Raw genomic sequence first — 21886 nt, forward strand, 5'->3', positions numbered from 1 at the left:
AGTCAAATTCAAAACATTTTCCTTCAAATTTACGTCACTTTTTTTCTTTTGAAAAGGTGAGAATATTTAAACTTGCATTTCTATGTGACTTTTTGTTTCATCCACACACTGTTAAAAAAGTAAAAATATCATATTTTTTTTGACCCTATAACTCGAGTTTGTTATTCTGTATTGCCCCTTTTCTTTCATGCATATCATTATAGGCCTACATGTACCAGTAGTACGGATTAACTTCATCTTCTTGATTGATAGCACATACAGGTTAGATATAAGGCGTATATCTCAATTGAGAAGACAGAGATGAATATAGAAACATTTTTTTTTGAGGATCATACCATTGACTTCCTAGAACCTACTGGCCGACACACTCGGAATAAAGCGCTGAACGGCTACATCTTCGGACTGGATGACTCAATAAGCACACTGAAAAAAGGTCTTTGCCAAAATCTCTAAAATACAGGAACTTGTAGAGTTAAAAACATCATTTCAAATATTTTATGATCTTCGAAGTTCACGGGATCAAACATTCTTGAAATATCCATTGGGGAAATCAAAAGTAACTCTTGGTGACAGGGCATTTTTTATGATGCTTGCAAAACAATAACCATGATCAATGAAAATGAAAATGCTAAATTGACTGCAGAAGATGTTAAATTGGATGCCAAAAATGAACTCGAATGAATGGGAGTAGCATCAGCGTGATCACGTGACTATATCATTCCAAACTGAATGAACGAATAGCGAAATGGTGCTTGTCTGATACGAATTTCAGTTGAAAAAGTGGTGTGTGGAATGAGGTTAAAAAGCAATTTGATGATGCTCCAAAATGAATTTGAAAAAAGATATCATAAAATTGAAGTACCGATCAACACGACATCGAGGCAAAATTTTGCTAAATAAGGAATAACACTTGGACTGACAAAAATGCGAAGTTGGATAGTAAAACCTATGATTATTGTGCAAACATAATGTCATGAACTGTAAAAGTCTTAATTTTTATTAATCGATGGAGGCACAGAAACTTTAAAAAATCATACTTTTTCGTTGCCGTTTTTCTACAAACTTCGCTGATGCGTTCTACGATTGCTACTTCCACTCAGTCCACGTTCATATATGGGGTTAGGTTTCCTTTATATTAAAGGGATCGTATAGTTTTGGTTTTGAGACTTAACTTCAGGTTTTTATCATTTTTTGGTGAGATAGTGAGAAACCTCTAATGAAATATGAAAGAGCATGTAATTCCAAGAGGGATTCAATGTTTATTTGATGAAAATTGGTTTTGAATATGGCCGAGATATCCAAAACAGAGCGATCCTTATAAAGTGTAGGACTCAGCTTTTATTACGATCGTTTTGTTTTACTTTGTTTTTGGATGTTTCAGCTATTCCAAACCCGATTTTTATCAAATAAACTTTGAATTCCTCTTAAATGGTATGCTCTGTACTATTCCATAAGTGTTTTCTTGGTATCTCGCAAAAAAAGTTAAAGCCAATTTTTCGTCTCCACCAATACTGTATCATCCCTTTAATTATTGGAAGATCGCTTGAACTTGCAGCCTTGGGCATGGTTCAGCGTGCCGATTAATACACAAAGCCATTTTGTCCTGCATTTTATGATTTTTCTTTATTTTTTATAATATGGTGAACCTTATTATCCGACGTTTCTATTTGTGATCGTGCATCATTATAACAAACAGAAAGTCGCACCCCTTTACGTGAGGACTCAAGAAAGGTGAAACGGGTTAACAGTGTCAATTTTTAGTTTTCCATATTTTCTAAAAGAAGTATTCTTTTTTTTTTACGTTATTCTTGAGTTTGGGATCATAAATTGAATTGGAAAATGGGTTTTCAGCAGTATTTCTACAAGCCCCCCTTTTTTGGTAGAGAATATAGTGTGATCAGGTTTTTCTTAGAGGCCTCTTTTCATTTCTTGAAAATCCTTTGCATATACACTCACTATCAACTGTAATAACTTTTAACAGGATGATGCTACTGCTTTGAAAGTTGATATTCATTATGGACAGAATGTGTTGATAGAGCATGCTCAATTTCAGCTTATAATCCCTTCATTGTTAATTGTTGCTTATACAGTGGCTTACATCATGTTTTTTTCCCCATTCATGACACACGTAGCACGGCTTTTAGTAAAGATTAAGCGCTTGAATTATAAACCCTTTACTTCAGAGCCTCATTTCTCAGTTAAAACTTTTCCAAAGTGTGTGCTTTCTTCCCAATATTCATAGAAGTTAAGAGAATCTATTTGTATTAAGTTATACATCATAATCTGCCCTTGAAATACATGTCTGGTTTTGTGGTTTTGTGTGTGTTGTGTTGCAGGGTCACATTTTGTTACTGAACTTAAAACTAATCACGCGTGAACATTACTATTTCACCCGACCTGCTTTCTTGTGTGACAGTCCAGGTTGGAATTGCATGCTATTGCTGACGCAGGAAATGCTCGATAATGACTCGGGGAAAAAAAAAATTGATTGTTGAGAGGTTTCAGAATAGGAAATGTGGTCCCGCCTTTTGTTTATGACGGCCGGTGCACCGTTAGAATGTTGCGATTACCTTATACGCAGGTGATCGTGTTGTGTATCATGGGACTCTTAATATTACTAAAGTATTATTATAATTATAATTATAATTATAATTATTATTTTATTATTATCATTATTTTATTATTATTATTATTATTATTATTATTATTATTATTATTATCATTATTATTATCATTATCATTCTTATCATTATTATCACTATTGTCATCATTATTATAATTGTTATTTTAATCATAATAATAATGATAATGATAATTATTATCATCGTCATCGTCGTCGTCGTAAATAAGTATTTCATAAGATTTTTCTTTGAGTGGTTCACAATATGAGCTTGCTTTTTAGTGGACCTCTCAATTCTTTTTTTTTCTCTACTGAAGGATAACTTTGTATTTGTATTTTTTTTTTTGCCAGAATGCATGCATATAGGCCTATCTTTGAGCTGTATCATTTATCCTTTGCAAAGTCGAATGTATACGTTTATAATATAATTCCTGGTTTATTCTGTGTTATGTTTTGTTGGAAAAAGAAAAATGAAAAAAATAACTGCATTGATGAATATTGACACCCCTTTACTTCATTAGAGGCCTACACGGTATTACTATAGGAAACGTTGGCATAAGCTTAGAAAATCATCATTTTTCTCTTTTTTTTTCAGGTGTTCATTTCGTAGGAACAAAATATTGACTGTTCCGATACCGTTTTGACTTGTAGAATATATATTTTCTCTCCGCGTTGATTACGATTCGCATCCCTTCGAATCCCTATTATATAGGACCTATGGGCCTATACGCATGCAAGTTAGCCAAATTCATAGGTTCTATAACACGATAATGCATAAAATGCATTGAAGTTCCATGCGTCAAGCCGCTCTTCTATCCGATAGTATACACCACAGAAGAGGTTTTGAATTCAGTAATTTTAACATTACTTTTTAAACCTTTGGGAGCAGTTATCTATACTTAAAAAAAATAAAAATACTCGCATTTGGTGCATATAATGTAGGACTGTTGTATGCCAAAACATCCTACCATATTAAATTTTCGCGATAAAGCATAAAATATAAGGAGATATCAATATTTTTTTCTCAATAAACCATAACTGTAGACGGTTTGGTTTAGAGTATACTTTTTTATATCAACACATTTTGTGCATTTAACAATACTTAACATCAACTATACAGATTCAAATTTTAACAGTGCGGTTGTTTCTACCCCTAACTCACATTTTGGAATTACAAAGCGCTAATGTTGGGTTTTGTTTCATTCTGCAAATAGTAATTATGCCTTTTCAGAGGAAATGCTGAAATTTCCTGGTGGTAATCTTGTACGGAACAACGACTACACTGACTTGTTCTTTAAGTTTTTCTTCAACTCTTTATCATTCATTACGCCGCACTGAAAGTACTATTTTCTCATAAAATGCTGATAATAACCATTTGTGCATAGGGCCTAGAATCCAACTGGCAATTATTATTCGCCAGGTTTAGCGATTGAATGTTTCCGAGTATATAGCTATTTCATTTTTTTTTTTTTTTTTTTTTTTTTTTTTTTTTAGGGGGGTGGGGGATGGGGGAGGCGCCGGGAGAGACGCATCACCCAAACGACCATCGCTCTTTACTTTGTGTGCAGATTGACCATGAAACATATAAATATGAAAATAACTCTTTCTTATGACTAAAATATGATAAAGAAAATTCAATTTGTTATAATTATTAGGAAATTGCGTTCCTTGAATAGATTCTCTGGGGAGAATTATGGTACTGATAATATCCTATATCTATACATTATCAAAAGAAGAGAACGACCTAAAAATATGAATAATGGAATCAATATTCATATCATTCGAATAATATTAAATAGGGTCTACAGCTGACAGGGCCCGGTAAGAGACAGAAAGAGAAAGGGGGATAGAGAGGGAGAGAGGGAGAGAGACTTAAAAAGTGCTTTGTGAGTACGTTTTTTAATAGTTAGGCCTGCACATACTTTCATTAGTTAGCTGAGCTCGAACTTTGAGGGACAACAATTTGGAACAAAAAAGGCATTTCTTCAATTTTATATCATACTTCAGTAGAAATGATACTTCTGCATGATATAAGAAGGTCCTATACATCTGAAACCTTAATCCATGCCCCGTAAAAAGAAGAAAATGAAAGGGAGGCAGAATTTTGTCTATAATACGGCCAAGACTATAGTGATACGCTCCGGACGATCCAGCGGCTTGCATCCTAAAATGGCCGCCGTTGGACTAAATTAATTGCGTACTACGCCCGTTTACGTGTAAAATCAGGAGAGTGTTCCCTCTTGGCGCACTGCGTGCGTCTATAGCGCTTTACATGGTCCACACGCTTTGAATATTTTGCACATCTAATCATTGCACACGCAAGCACGGTATACCAGGGAGGTGAGCTCCCTGGGTATGTACGTACGTACCACGAACACACATCACAGTTGAGAAGCGTTAAAATTGATGAACCACGTTTCAGTACAGGTAGCCTAAACAAGCTTCAATAATTTCAAGAATGAGCGATCACAGCAGGCAACTAAGACACAGTATGCTTGAGAGATTTTCTCTTTCACCTGAAGAGTATCTGGGTGAGTGTTCATGCATTACCATTCAATAATGTGATATTTTTCTTCTTGAAATGTTGCGGCGGCGGTCCGCAATGCGACGATGTGTGGGGTGCCTACGGGTTGCTAGAGACGCCGGACGGGCAAGTTTCCCGAGCCCTGCCCTGGCCTGGCTCGCGCCATTCAGTATCATAAACAAGCAAATGTGTACGCGCTTAGCTTGTGCCCTAAAACGCGCTCTTGCTGCTACGACGCACGATCGTCTGCAAATCCGCAGGCGCAAGCCGGCCACATAACTTTTGATGTCTTAAAATAAATGTGTGGGCTCACCATACATACATAGAATCTATGTCCCAACGTCAGATAAGAAGCAGCCAGTCAGCCATGACTATGACTGTATGAGAATCGAGGAGACAGATACAAAGTCAATACCCCATACAATTGTACAATCGGTCCACCCACTTGCTAGTAAATCTCCCAGATACAGGGCTGAAATGCTTCATTCCTTGATCTTTTCATGGAGATGGTCACCTTCGGTCCTTCCTTCCCCACCCCTAAACTTCACAGTGCCGTGGGCGACTAACTGTTAGTGTTACTGATATATCTAACGCTTAATGGTTAGACCTAAGTTAGGCCTAGATACTCAGACGCAGAGCTCTAGATTTTGTTGGGTTACTATATTCTATAAGTTCTAGTTTAGTACATGTATTATTATTGTGATTCCGTGGACTAGAATTCTGCAATTCTGTTTGGGCTGTGCTATCTAACATGTTGATAGTATTATCGACTGAGTCGACCAACTTCATATTCAATGACAGTGCAGCCATCAAACGAAGCAAATTTTGCTGGATGAAATATTTTAGTAATCTTCCAGCATGTGTTCTAACAGTTACAAGACAACACTCCAACATCGGAACACAGTCAGTGACAGTAGGGCATCTCATCTTTTAAACATCAAGACCTAACTGTTAGGCCTAGATATATGTTTATTGTTAGAGCTGGGCCTACTGCAGGATACTTGTTTGGTTGTGCTCAAAGTTTGCAATTTCATCTTTTCATGATTATCAATAAATTGTAACTCGTTAGATTTTATACTGCTAACTGTGTTAGGGTCTAGAATTCTATGTGTAACTGTAAGGCAAAGTTAAAAAAAAGATCTCTAGTCTAACTGATCTCCATGCACTTCTCTTTTTTTTTCTTTTTGAGACCGCTTGGGTAATATTTTTTTTCTTCTAGAAAGATCTACTAGGATAATTGGAAAAACTGAAAGCACTCCCTCCCCAAGGCCAAATAGAGGTTAGAGTTTCTACCACATTTGTCCAACAGTGTTTTTTTTTTAATTTATTTTTTCAAAATCATTTTCCCCAGAGGAAAAGATCATATATTACATGATATGTGTAGGAAGAAATATCTGTAGACGAGTATTAGAATCCATGTTATCCTCCGTCATCGACATTTCCGTCAGTAGGGACCCCCCCCCCTTTTTTTTGAGCTGTTGACCATTTTGAAAAAGGGTTGGGGGTTGGCTGTTTGTTTTAAAAAAAAAATGTGTCAAGCGGTCATTTCTAAAAAGAAAGAAAAAAGGGCCACCTCCTTCCTTTTAATCTGCAGAGGTAGGATGCTATTTCAAAACATGTTTTTTTTTTTTTTTGCTTTACGGTATTTTTTGTCTAGTGTGACAAATGCTGACTGTTGCACATGGATTTTACTTGTAATTTATTTCTTTAAATTTCTATTTCTAAATATGATTCTTTTTTTTTCTGGAACTTAAAGACAGAGAAACAAAAAATATGATAAGAATTTTCTTTACAGCATTCAGAAGAAATTTCCATGTGATTATGACTGTTGTAATGTAAAAACTGGTATTTTCACAAATTTAGTGAATCATGATTTGGCCATGAATTTAACAACATGCAAAATTATGGCAAACGGACAGGCGTTAGTGCATTAACAATAGCCTTGAAGCCAAAATTTTGTGTAAACAACATCTTGCATAAATGTCTGTGACCTCATTTGGGAAAATATCTGTGGTCCTACATGAAAATAACAGCTTTTATATTAATCGGTAACAGATAGTAAGATTAGATTGTTTTAGAAAGTTAAAGTGCAAAGGAGGGAGAAAGAGAAGAAGAATCAGAACAAAGGAGTGGGAAAAGAAGAAGGAGGAAATTAAAATGTAAAGAGAGGATGAAAAGCAGCCCTTGTACTGATGTTCTACAGATATTGATAATATCTATTTTAAAACTTTTTTTGTTAACTCCATTCACCAGAGCGCCACCACGTGTTGACCTATTTGGAAGATGCCGTGACCCAGCTGCTGGAATTCAAGGAAGACCAGCCAAAAGTTGATCCAGCAATATTCCTGCAGGAATAGTGAGTTCATCTCCTCACTTTTAAGATGCTACATTAATATGGTAATTTTCTGAAAATTCTGAAGAAAATTGGCTGGCTGTGATTCTCAAACACTGGGAGGAGGTTGAATATGCTAATCTTGTTTGAAGCTTGCTATAGATTTAAAATGCGCTTTTTGAATATGAGAAACATACAAACTGTTGATTCAATGTTGATTGTCTTTCTGTAATTCGCTATGCGAACGTGCATCATTTTTTTTTGTCTTAAATCTAGTATTGCTTTTAACATCCTCATGTTCATAAGATCTGTGTACTCACAACATCAGAGTTTAAACGTCACATCAAATTTAATTTTATGTGGTGCTACTGAAAGATAAATCTTCTTTAGTACGTCAGACATGAGACTAAATGACTTTATAAAGACTCCTGACTCGTATATCTTTGTCATATCATGAACTTACCACCCATTTTTTCCTTTCATTTGAATCATTACCAGCTTTACCAGTATTCTTAATGGCAGCCACGTCTTGTACCGAGAGTATGATTACATCAGGTCGACGCCGCACAACCGCGCCTCGTTTGTCCGGCTCTTTTGGCGTTGCTTCAGCTACATTGGCAAACAAGGAGGTAGGTATTTGTCACGTGAGTGACTTTTTTTTTTTTTCTCTGCTACTCTGACACCAAAATAATGGAAATTCAAACTGTTCGTATACAGTTATGTTCGAGTTTAATCTTTCAAATCTTTGCAGCTTTCTCGTTCATAACAATACATTGAGCATAAAAAAATTAATAATCGGAAACAAATCACAAGTACATAACTTAGGTTATCTTGGATGACCTGAAGTGGTGATCCCCTCAGCTTGGCTCAGTCGCCATCAATGCCGGATACACTCGTCGTCGACCTCGGCACAGTCGCTTGGCTTGTCTCTCGGAAGCACCCCTTTGACTTGGCCACTCAGCTAGACGCTACCCTATCGGCGGTCCTCTCAGCTCCTCGGCCTTCACTAGTCCCTGCTACCACGCAGACTCATGCCTTGACCTGCGATGCCCGAGCTCAAACGACGGCGAGCAGGCAAATGGAGATTGAGCTCCGTTCCAAAGTTCGGATCATAACTGTCCGAGTTCAGTTTTATCGGCAGCTGGAGCTCGCATCTCACCGACGTGGAAACCCCCCAGAAGAACGACTGCTGCCTAAGCGGAGATCTATGCTGGATGTCTGATTAAAGTGTTTCTCCTCGATCCTCTACATTACTGAGCTTTTTATTAGCTTCCCTAACCATAGAGATTAACACTAAAGTCCCTTACACTCCCATACACTTGCTTTTTCATGCCTTTTCTACACAAAAAGGATCATCCAATCATCATGCTTAAATATAGCCCTATTGAAACTCTACACAATATGTCTAGCCATCGTCTAGACTGCTATTACATAACATCTTTACTCATGAACTTGTGAACAATAAACTACAACCAACACCCTAGTGACACTGACATAACTGAGTCTCGACTGAGCTAGAGAACATTCCTAGCCACCACCTGGATGGGAGCTATTACATAACACCTCTATTCACTCAATTTCTATAGTCTGAATTAATACATAATACTACAAACCGGGCATGCTGTTGCCATGCTATTTCTTTAACTTTTGCTTTGTCTCATTTCATGTGACTGCCTTGTCTAAATTTAACTGATCTAGACACGCTGTTGCTATGCCAGTTTATTCTTTTACTTTTACTTTGTCTCATTTAATATGAATTTCCAGACAGTCACTTTCTTGTAGTTTGACCTAGTGGCTTTCTAGGACAAGTTCAATTTCACTTCACTGACAAAATCAAAGATAAATTTCTCTCCTGACAATATCCCCCACCTTAAGATATAATTGGGATATCAAAATTATATCCTACAAGAAATTTATGGTACACGCTATTCAATCAACCAACATACTATTCACAGTGTATGTCAATATGCATATGTTCAAAAGAGAGACTGATAGACATCAATATCAACAGCATATATACATCATACATTACACTATCCTTTTCTCTTCTGCCATCCTTGTTCTGAAAAGAAACAACTTCATAATCATCTCCCAAGCCTTTTAACAACCAACTTTTGCTTTGTTGGTATTCCTAATAAAGGCCTTATAGCTTACTTAATACATCATCTTCAAATGCATAAGCTTTAAGTCTTCTAAAACTAAAATAGAACCATCGAACATGTATACATAAAATCTTCATTGCCTATAATGATACCTTTTAGCAATAATATCTCTACTATCACACATTCTTGTTCAGATATCCTAATATGTTTGTGCGTGCTTTGGCTTTCATTTCCCTATACTTCCATGTTGCACAAACCTTACAACAAAATAATATTGTTGCTATTTACATGTTTATCTGAATAAAAATCTACTGAAATGTAATCTTGCTACCTGGTTAACACCTGCTACCTCTTAGTACGCCTAGTGTTCTAATACCTCATGTATACTTGAATACATATACTGTAAAATTTAACCAAGCCTTAAGCATTATTCTCTACTCTTAATCCCTTTACATCTACATTGTAATCGCGATTCGCTGATCCTGTAAAAGAAATAAGAAAGAAAGAAAGGCTTTTGTAGCATTTGCACTTACATGCGCATTATTTCCTTCATAACAACTCAACAAATATGTGTTTCATCATTATGCTCTCTTTCTTTGAGCTTTACCTCATCAACATGTAATGGAAAAGCAAGGACCATTACAAACAACAATATAAACAGTTACAGCAATCTACTCATGAGGTCAGCCGTTCGGCTTTTTGACTATCACAATGGATGGAGAGTTAGAAGGCTCGATTACTCCTAACTTCAACATGGAATCAACTTCCTTGCTCATCTCCTCTTCTATAGCCTGAGGTACCCTATGAGGCGGAGATCGCACTGGTCGTTCAGTCGTCAACGAGATTCCACATTGGACTGGATCTACTGTTACCCTGTCAACAAACTCCATCTGTACTACACTAGGCATACCGGGCATCTCCCTATTCCAATCAGAACCAGCCTCTGCCATATCTTCCTCGTCAGCCATGACCTCAACAACTTCCTCCTTACCTTCGACCCCCTCAACCTCAAAGCAACTGGCCACTGGTACCTCTTCACCTCGACTATAGTACCTCTTCAACAAATTGATGTGATACGTTTTGGCAACACCATCAACGTCGACCACATAGTCATAGTCAAACTCGCACTTGAAATTATCAACATGTCCTCTTTTCTGCCATAGAGGGCGCAACGACTCGTCATCTTTCTGTTCCTTTAGAAATTCACTCGACCGCACATTATCAACAGGATCTGCAACAGTCAAACCTTTACTAGGCCTCGAATCCTTCACCTTTTGTGCAAGAGTTTGAACAGCCATCCCTGTATCATCCAGCTCACCTGGGATTGCGACCTCGACGTCCTGTTCTACACCATCATTTGAATTTTCTAGACCCACATCCGGGGTTATGACCTCTACATCCGGGTCAGACACAACACTCTTTGGGACCCAATGTAGATTGGGGTCACTCGGTTCACGAGCCCCTTCTACATTCCCGATGACTACCTCACTCAAACAATCAGGCATGCACACGGCTTCAACTTCCCCTTCAAAATATGGCGAATCAACAGCTACCTTAGCCACGGGAAAACGCCTAACCGTACCGTCAATTAACCTCACTGCCTGATGTTGACCTGTTAATTGGTCATTTCTAACCAATTTCTCTTTCACCACGCACGTACTACAACCTGTATCACGCAAAACAGACACGGGTGTATTATCTGGCATCAGTCTTCCAGACACAACCGGCATACGATTCGCCTTCGCAGCGACATCATTGTATGTCATTCCACCTTTTTCAACCACTTCATTCTTTACACACTCAAAGTCGTTGACCACTCTCTCAAGGAGGAAACAACCTGCCGTCGAACCAACAACTCCCGGCTCGGGCTCACCCCGCGACACCTCATTCGCCACATTCATGTCTACTTTTGGGGCCGTACCTTCCCCAGCACCCATCAAACCTTGAGCTGATGCAGGCCTAGACAACATGGGACAATCTCTTCTCATGTGATTTGGGTTTCCACACATATAGCAACCTCTGCCCTGAAAAGTCCTATTTCCCATAATCTTTCCCGCCTTTGACTGAGCATCAGCCGGTTTCTGATACGTACTAGTCCTTTTGACCTGATTTTGTTGGGGCGGTTTGCTTTCCGGCTTTGAATCTGATCGGTTTCTTTCCGATTTCTGTACACCCGAAAATGCATGAGGACCGTGAGCTTCTACATAGATTTCTGCACAATCAACTACCTCGTTGAAATCTTTACATTTTCGTTCCTTAACAAACCTAACTACTTCTCTGGGACAATCTATCAGAAATTGCTCTTGCAAAATCAAATCTTCTAGATCCTTTCTAGTATCCCCGATCTCAGCCTCTTCCACCCAATGATCAAAATACCCCTTCATTCGAGTAGCAAATTGTTTTGGGCGCTCAAACTTCACTGGCTTAGCTGATCTGAAACTCCGCCTATACCCCTCTTCCGTGAGATGATAATATGACATCAACTCATGCTTCACTGTAGCATAACTCTGGCGATCATCAGCACTCATCCGATTCACAACATCTAACGCTTTGCCTGTTAGATTGGAAATCAAATACAACACCCACATGTCTACCGGGATATTCTGACTTTTCATCAACATTTCGAACTTTGTGACATAAGCATCAAACTTATCATGTGCGTCATCAAATCGACCTACTTTCAGCTTTAAGCCAGCTAACTGGGGCCTACCAACATTCGCTGTTTCTTCCCTTACACGCAACTGTGCTAATTTTATTTCGTGTTCGCGCGCCTTTTCTAGAGCATCGCGCTCACGCTCAGCTTCACGTGCTTCACGATCAGCTTCACGGGCAGCTTCACGGGCAGCTTCACGAGCTTCGCATTCAGCTTTAAGCTCTGCTTCAATTGCCTGGCATCGCTCTGAAACAAAGCTACTCAATTCACCACCACTAAGGCCCATTTCTCTGCCTAATGAAGAGAACTCTCTGATTTGCTCAACACTAGCCATACTGGCTATGTGAATTCCAGACTAAGCAGACGTGTAATTGTACAAAACAGCTGACTAACACCTAGCTATCAAAGTCCAACAAAAGTACTACCTTGTAGCCGGCGTACTTAACAGCAATTCGTATCTCCGAGCGAGCATACAATTGCAAATAACAAACAGCTGAAATTCACTCAACAAGTATTCCACATACCAAACCGCTAGTACCTTGTCAAAAGCGTACTGGAATGCAGGCAATGTGAAATGACACGAGTTCACTTTACAAACATTCCACATACCAAGCATGCCCTGTCAATAAGCATACTAGAGCAGTATCTCCCAATGAGCATACAATTGAATTGGGACTGTACAAACCCAACACTACAATCCATCAAACATGCCTATACCAGGCGACATCAAGGGCGTAACCTTGCACTAAAACAACACCCCACACAGATTCATTCATGCATGCAAACCCCGAATCTATCACACTGCCTCTAACCGGCAATACCAAGGGCGTAACCTTGAAAAAGGAGTAATACTCCACATAGACTCATGCACACAAACCCGAATCTATCAAACATGCATATAACATGCAACACCAAGGGCGTAACCTTGAAATACGGAGCAACACTCCACACAGATTCAATACCCGAATCTATATCACACAATGTGATGTGCCTCTAGTAGGCAACACCAAGGGCATAACCTTGGGGAGAAAAACTTCAATCAAACTGTCACGTAAGGCGACATACTCACACAATTCACACTGGGGTAATGTTTCCGATCAAACGTACGAAACAGTTATTATATCGACAATAATAACACATAGTAATACGGTAATGCGTGTGATTGAGCAATGAAATTTCAATGAAACACAAACATCGCATTTAAGCCTAAAACATGTTAAAAGAGTATGTGAATAACCTTTTCTAATCAGGTAGCAGTGTCTCGGTGGGACCTCCAAATTGTCACGTGAGTGACTTTTTTTTTTTTTCTCTGCTACTCTGACACCAAAATAATGGAAATTCAAACTGTTCGTATACAGTTATGTTCGAGTTTAATCTTTCAAATCTTTGCAGCTTTCTCGTTCATAACAATACATTGAGCATAAAAAAATTAATAATCGGAAACAAATCACAAGTACATAACTTAGGTTATCTTGGATGACCTGAAGTGGTGATCCCCTCAGCTTGGCTCAGTCGCCATCAATGCCGGATACACTCGTCGTCGACCTCGGCACAGTCGCTTGGCTTGTCTCTCGGAAGCACCCCTTTGACTTGGCCACTCAGCTAGACGCTACCCTATCGGCGGTCCTCTCAGCTCCTCGGCCTTCACTAGTCCCTGCTACCACGCAGACTCATGCCTTGACCTGCGATGCCCGAGCTCAAACGACGGCGAGCAGGCAAATGGAGATTGAGCTCCGTTCCAAAGTTCGGATCATAACTGTCCGAGTTCAGTTTTATCGGCAGCTGGAGCTCGCATCTCACCGACGTGGAAACCCCCCAGAAGAACGACTGCTGCCTAAGCGGAGATCTATGCTGGATGTCTGATTAAAGTGTTTCTCCTCGATCCTCTACATTACTGAGCTTTTTATTAGCTTCCCTAACCATAGAGATTAACACTAAAGTCCCTTACACTCCCATACACTTGCTTTTTCATGCCTTTTCTACACAAAAAGGATCATCCAATCATCATGCTTAAATATAGCCCTATTGAAACTCTACACAATATGTCTAGCCATCGTCTAGACTGCTATTACATAACATCTTTACTCATGAACTTGTGAACAATAAACTACAACCAACACCCTAGTGACACTGACATAACTGAGTCTCGACTGAGCTAGAGAACATTCCTAGCCACCACCTGGATGGGAGCTATTACATAACACCTCTATTCACTCAATTTCTATAGTCTGAATTAATACATAATACTACAAACCGGGCATGCTGTTGCCATGCTATTTCTTTAACTTTTGCTTTGTCTCATTTCATGTGACTGCCTTGTCTAAATTTAACTGATCTAGACACGCTGTTGCTATGCCAGTTTATTCTTTTACTTTTACTTTGTCTCATTTAATATGAATTTCCAGACAGTCACTTTCTTGTAGTTTGACCTAGTGGCTTTCTAGGACAAGTTCAATTTCACTTCACTGACAAAATCAAAGATAAATTTCTCTCCTGACAGTATTCCTTTGTGTGTGTGTTTGGGGATGTCATCATTCTGATTAATGATTGAGAGATTAATTTGATTTTAGCAGGAAGGATTGAGATATACTGTAAAACGAGGAATGTTTGTGTGCATTTTGATTTCGTGAATTTCGCGAGAGCCAAGATTCGCTGAATTAAAATGCATGCAAAAGTTCTTGTTTTTTAATACACAATATGCATTGAATGTTAGAGGCAACTCGCGAAAATTTCACACCGTGAAAAAGGCCGTTGGCTCCAATTTGCAAAAAATGACACGCCGCGAAAATATTGTGTTTTACAGTATGGGAATTTGCAAAACACAAAACACAGTAATGGTATTGGTTAAAACGAAATGTAACTTGAGTATTAAATGTTCGGTAATTGTAAAGATGGGCCCTTAGGGAGCTTTGTGCTAACGCTGAAGAAGCTACACGCTGTTAGTATCCTAGGTAAGTATGATTTTCAATAAATCTTAACTCGTTCCATAATGAATTCTGAAAATCCCCACAGACTTGATACACAGGTCACAAGTTTCCTGTAGGAATAGGGTGAATTGCTGCCAAAAACTCCCTGAAGCCAGTGTCAATAGAATGAAATATTTACATTCAAGCCCTCATCCTTGTCCAGGGATTGACCTGTGATACATTATAAATGCTAGGGTCATTTTTGCCTGTCCCATTGTCCACTCAAACAGACCTGCTAACGGTCAGGGAGTACCACTCTCTCCTCAACCTGCTCTGTCCGGACTTTCCTCTGGAGCCGGTCCACCGGACGGCCCGCATCATCTTCTTGGAGGATGCCATGGACTCATTGACCTCCTTCGCCGACTTCCTCTTTGCGTTTCAGCTGCAGTTCTATTACGAGGGTAAGATCTCACTGGAAGCAGAAGGCTAGATGTTGAATCAATTGGAACATACTAACCCTGTTGAAGAAATTTGCATTAATATTTAACAAAGTAAGATGTGATTTGGGATTCAATTGTGTAACAATACAGTTCACAAACTCAGAGAAATTTCATGATGAATTGTGTTGCATTATTTCAATTTCATCGTTTTTTTCTCTACTTTTGCTTTATTCTGTTTTGAAATGGCGAAATGATCACCCTAATTGTAGTCTTACAGCGAAAACAGTGTTGTATGTTTCATGTTCGATAAGATTGTTTTGTTAGACATGTATCGTTCTAGTACAGGTCTTTCCTTTCTGCACTAGTAGGGCTCTTTTTTTTTTTTTCCAATTCTATTGCATTGATTGTCAATTTAAGTATCTTAATGTGGTATGTGCTAGAATAGACCTTAATATCACATTGTGCAGTAATTTTTGCAATGGGAAGTGAATTTAGGTTTCTTGGGCTGGCAAACTTCAATACTGCAGGCATTCACAAAGTTGTGCATTACAACATCAGCCCTGTCTCGTCACGACAGCTTCAAATTGAATAATGTAATGTTGTCATTATATGGAACAGCTCCCCCCCAGTAAATACTCCTTGTAGCAACGACAGCAATTGCAGATTAGTTCATTTGGCAGCAACCACACCTTGCAGAGTTCTACCTGTTTTCATAAACAGACTCATGTCAAAATATGATAGTAGATATACACACTATCATTTGAATGGCATTAGAATGTGCAAATATCCAAATCTGATATTGACATGTAACATTGCATACTCAACCCTTCCTGTGCCAAGGACTTGGGACAGTGTGTATGAAGCTATGGAATTTTGTATGTCAGTTGACACTCAAAGCACACAAGCGGTTAAACTTAAATACCTTCGTACCTCATTGCCCACTGCTTGTCCTATCAGAGTTTTTGCAGCGGTGCCTTGACATCTATGAGCGCCAGATCTCTGCGGCCCAGAGTCCACGTGAGGCGGTGTACATCCCGAGTGAGACGTCGCCGAGGCAACAGCAGAAGAAGCCCCCACAAGCGGCGGCCGACCACCCTCCCCCAGACAGTGTGGACACAAGACACTTCCTGGATGCTATTGCCAAGGAGTGCCAGAGGGCCAAGTACAGGTAGGGGGTCAAAGTTCAAGGAGCAGTGGACGGTTAACAGACTAGGGTCTACATACACTAGTTCATTGCCGTATATAAAGAGAGTCTGGCCATCTCGTAAATTGGACGGCATGTCGTTGCCCAGCGTATTATACTAATGATGCACAGGATAGAGTGTGTTAGTGAAGGTGCGGCGCGCTCGAGAGTATTGACAATGGTGCGACATGCACGAGGCGCAGCCGAGTGCATGTTTGCAACCGTTGTCAATACTCGAGAGTGAGCCGCACCTTCACTAACGCCACGAAATAATCCTGTGCATCATTAGTTTTATAAAATGGGTCGAAAACTAACAGCATTATTCACGTACCTTTGTGGGTCAATACCAGTCAGCTACATGTAGCACTCGCTCAAAAGTCAAGATGTCCGAAGATGTTCGTCCCAAACATTTACGCACGTCGCACTCGGAAATCCCGCACACTATAAGTACTGTACGTACGTATAAGAGTATACGTGCGCCACGTACTGTTATGCACAAGAAAGGCTGTTGTGGCAGCCCGCGGCCCGAACTAGAAGTTGTTTACAGGATTGACAGCGCGTATAGTAGCGCGTGACGCACTTGTAACAACTGATTGAGTGCGCACTGCTAGTGTAAAACATTGTGACGTACGTCAAGCCAGGGAGGTGGAAGAGAGACTCTTCTTAGTGCTTACCAGAAGAAAATAATGCACGCACACGTGACTCATTTCAGCGCTTCCAATTGGCTACATTCTTGAACCCATTTTATAATACGCGTTGCAGGATTAGCGTGTACACTCAGACATAATAATGAAAACCTACCAAATAAGGGGTAGTGAATAATGGGCACTGCGTATGAGCACACTTTGGTAACGACATGGCTCCGCAAAGATCACGGGATCACTTTTGACCAATCACAGGCTTCAAAACTCATAAGCCGAAAATCGAGTTGGCCAGACTCTCTTTATATACGGCACTGCACTAGTTAACCCATTGAGGACAGACTGATTTTGCTATTACATGCATTTCCCATAGACTCCTGCCCGAGTATACTTGGAACTTGTCTTCAATGGGTTTAATTAAGGTAGAATGCCATTTGTGTTATATGTCACTTGAAAAGTGGTCAATTAAAAAGTGCATGTGCCTCTTTCCCAGTTGGGCAGATTCTTCAAAAATAGGAGAGTTATTCAACAGGCTAGTCAATAAACTATGAAATATCACCAGTTTAACAACATAAAAATGTACATAATAGTGCGAGGGTGTATTACACCCTCGCACTATTATGTACATTATTCAAGTGCAACACCTGAAATGTTCCTCCCTCGAGAAAAGATCAACCAGTACAGTGGAACCTCTGCATGAAGAGGTCAGATATAACAAAACCCTCTTTATAACAAGTTGATTTTTCAAGTCCCAATTCTGTACATTTCTCTGTGTCTTTGTACCCTGATAAAGTGAGAAACCTGATGCAACATGATAAATGCCATGGTTCATAGGTCCTCGTTATATCAAGGTTCCTCTGTACTGCATATTGCATTGAATGCGTGTAATGTATGCCGCATTAGGATTCATTTGGTGAGTGGGTTGAGGAGTGGTTAATAGTGATGTAGCTATGGTTCTTTCCTCCTCTCAGCTACCCTGCTATATCCAATCTCAGCGTGCCTCTGGATGGATGCATGAGGACCTCCTTCTACGGCTTCCTCGTGGCTCTGTCGAAAAGCGAGGCAATCAATGGGGGCATCGGGATGCTTCCCTCCAAGTCTAGTCTCTACGACGACGAAGCCAGCTCCTCACCAGCTGGAGAGAGGTAAAGCCAATCTAATTATAGCACAACTGATGATGACAATGATTATTACGATAATGGTAACTATAGAAACGCTCTGAGAGCTCAGAACTCTGCCAAGCAGCTCATTTCCACCGCTGTTCATGTTCTTCCATAGAGATCAGTGATTTCCATTCATACGCATCTATGCATGCATGCTGAAAATTGCCCAATTTCCTAATATAGAAGCCTTTTGTTACGTTGTCAAGTTCCACCTGCGCAGTGCGCTTCGCCCTAGCAGAAACTAGAGCACGTCCTTTAGTGCATGTATGCAAACTTCAAAAAATGTGCAGCTTGAACTCCCAAGTTTATTGACCCTACCTTCCAAAATATAGAAAATCCTTCAGAAAATCCATAAAAATTCTTGCACCACTACCAAATTTAATAATTTGTTCCTTTTGTCATTCTCAGCCTTTCCTGTAAGTTTCATTCAAATCCGTTCTCAGCTTTTTGAGTTATTTTGCACAGAGAGAAACAAACACACCAACCAACGAACAAACAAACCAATGCCGATGAAAACATAACCTCCTCCCTTGGCGGAGGTAATGATGAGGATAATGATAATGAAAAGGATGATGATGTTAGCAGTGAGGATGGTGATAATTGCTTACCAGCGCACCAAAGAATTTCGGATGCTCATTTATTTGCTGATGCAATGGAGCGATGTATGTACATAAGACAAAAACCTACTTTTGATAGCATGGGGAAAGTTTTGCAGCTTTGCTCTCTGAAGTTGAGTAGGTTAGGAATTTGACAGGGGATCTGATTACAGTGGAAACTCATTATAAAGACGTTGGATATAACAGAACGATCTTTTGACATGGATGGTTATGCTGGTCCCAACTCAGTATATTTCTTTGTTCTTGTACCCTAATATAGTTTAACCTGACATGCGAACTAGATAATTGTGACAGTTTTCTTAGTTACTCCTTTAAGCAAGCTTTTTCCCTGTACTTAAGTTCAGATGTATTGTATTACACCATAAACTCCTCAGTCAACATGAATGTAAGTCTGAGACTGAGAACCAGTAATGATGTGCCTCATAGTTTGTTGGCAGTTGTCATTTAATTCTTTCTCCTCATCCATTACTGATTATCAAGGAAAGGGAAGCGGGTCCCCTCTCTGAAGCCTTCGACATCAGCAGCAAGTTGAACTTGGACGGCAGATGAGGAAGTTGAACATGCTGTTTGAGATGGGAGAACTCCTCTAGTCAGATATCAAGCAACCTCATGAAGTGCCACTGCTTTGAGCCCTTCTGTGGCAAGTGCGTTCACACTAGGCCTTCTCGGGGAGTCTGCACAAACTACACATTTTCTGTCTACTACGGCATTTCTTCGTCAGCAAAACAGGGTAACAAGTAAGGGAGGTAAACATGCTACGTGAGATGGAGATATCCCACAGATTAAGGACTATCTGTAGGAAGTACGGATGCTTAAAGATTTTCAACAGCAACTGCGTTCACACCGGGCACTTTCTAGGTATCCATGCTTCCAAGGTATGGCATTCTTCAAGCAGCAGAAGAGGACGACAGATGAGGAAGCTGAACATGCTGATAGACGTGGAGAAGCTTACTAAGATGATGAGGAGTGCCATTGCTCTGAGACCTTCTACAACATATGGTGTGATTGTGTGTGGACTCGAATGGCTCGCATCTCAGCACATGGATGCTGAACTTCACAGTGTTGCTCATCAGTCAAACCAGCTGATGATGAGATTAAGTTACAAGTACAAAGTGTGCAGGTGAGGTAAAGGAATTCTTAGTGATTGAAGGTGATTCCACGTAAATATTACTCCTTTTAGCCTAAGTGTGCATATAATCGTGTGCACATGCCTTACCACGTTGAAACAGGAGTGTGATATAAAAACAAAGGGCAGGAAAAGGTCCGGGAGCCGTTTGTAATGACAAACAGTCTTGGAAGATTGTGCTTTCATACTTTTTTGAACCGATCATATTCATTTAAGTAACAGTTGCTAAGCATGAAGGGAAAAGGTGTACAGCCTACCGATATGGACCACAGCATGACCAACATTGTTACCACTGTCATCATGGTAAACATAATAATAATGATCATCACCAGCAACAATAAGGTGATTAAACGAAGTTGAATACTTGGCTGAATTGCCTTTTTTTTCCCCCAAGTATTTTATTTTAGTAAAAATCTTTGTGAGGTGTTTTGAGCCACAAAAAGAGGGGTGTTACTTTGTTTGAAATGGTTGAATAATTGTTTAAAATATTGATTTCTAAAAGATGAATGCTCATATATGCTGTAAGGCTGAAAACAGATTGATTGTATAATTGATGATTTTATTTTTGTACTAAATTGCTTGCCATTCTTTATCAACTCACAGCCCAGAACCATGATAAGGAAAAGTGTGTGTAGACATGAAAATATATATAAATAATTAGATCACCTGTAATACAAAATAGCAAGAGCAGTGAAAATAAAGAAGTTTCCAAATGGGGGCCTAAATAGTATATTTTCATCTTCTTCGTGAAAACCTCATGATGGATTTTCACCAAACTTGGCATGTAGCATCTGTAGGGGTATACGTACGTGATCTCAATTTGTTCAAATGGGCATCAGGCTCCTCCTTGGCACCCCAGGGGGCCCACACCCCCAAATTAAGGAATCTTTAAAAATCTTCTAATGAATAAGTACATCGATGACTGTAGTTTCAAGTTTGTTTATGGTGGATGCGGAGATGCCTGCCCCCCCTTCCCCACCATTATACTATCAAAATCTGTTATTATGTACTGTCACCAGTGCTGAGCAATATGAAGAACAATCTAGACCATAAACATAGTTAAAACTATACATATAATCACTGACGACCATAACGTATCTAAGCATTTGTCAAGATGAAAGTAAATATCAATCAAATCCCGCATCTTTGTAATCTCATAAAAATTTATTTGCATTGCGTCAGTGCCAACTACACAAGTTGAGGCATTGGGATGGTCACAACCTACCCATAATGTAATTGTGTATTGTGTAACAATGAATGCATTTTCTACATACTACATAAAATTATCTGAAGTTATAGCATTAATATTCTTGACGACTCTAAAAACGGTAAAACTGATCATGTCTTACATCAATGTTTTTTTCCGTTTATTCATGTTGAAAAAAAGATGATGAATCAAAGTAGGCATAACTTAGTACTACAAAACCCTTGTACGACTGAAGATAATGAATACTTTGGCGTTGAAGTCACACCTTTAGTTTAATTCTTTGACGATGAAAGATATATCTCATGGATGCTTACAAGTCATTACCAAAAGCTTACTACATATGTATATTTAGAAGAAGATTAACATTTTGAT

The 21886-nt window shown here is 39.3% G+C and overlaps 2 protein-coding genes across 2 annotated transcripts; one reads left to right on the top strand and one right to left on the bottom strand.

Moving 5' to 3' along the window:
- Positions 1 to 5015: 5015 nt before the first annotated feature.
- LOC139738393 (centriolar satellite-associated tubulin polyglutamylase complex regulator 1-like) lies at positions 5016 to 19906 on the top strand. The gene is made up of 7 exons (XM_071649029.1): positions 5016 to 5151; positions 7398 to 7500; positions 7975 to 8105; positions 15428 to 15598; positions 16535 to 16745; positions 18373 to 18546; positions 19662 to 19906. The coding sequence occupies exons 1-7, from the start codon at positions 5079 to 5081 to the stop codon at positions 19711 to 19713; spliced, it is 915 nt and encodes a 304-aa protein (XP_071505130.1). The 5' UTR covers positions 5016 to 5078; the 3' UTR covers positions 19714 to 19906.
- Positions 10262 to 12695, bottom strand: LOC139738387 (uncharacterized). Its single transcript, XM_071649022.1, has 2 exons — positions 12458 to 12695; positions 10262 to 12373 (listed from the first exon to the last, which is right to left on the bottom strand). The coding sequence occupies exons 1-2, from the start codon at positions 12563 to 12565 to the stop codon at positions 10262 to 10264; spliced, it is 2220 nt and encodes a 739-aa protein (XP_071505123.1). The 5' UTR covers positions 12566 to 12695.
- Positions 19907 to 21886: the final 1980 nt, after the last annotated feature.

The sequence above is a fragment of the Diadema antillarum genome, unplaced genomic scaffold (assembly GCF_040938485.1).
Source record: "Diadema antillarum isolate AM-2024a unplaced genomic scaffold, OU_Dant_1.0 seq00000740_RagTag, whole genome shotgun sequence".
Lineage (NCBI taxonomy): Eukaryota > Metazoa > Echinodermata > Echinoidea > Diadematoida > Diadematidae > Diadema > Diadema antillarum.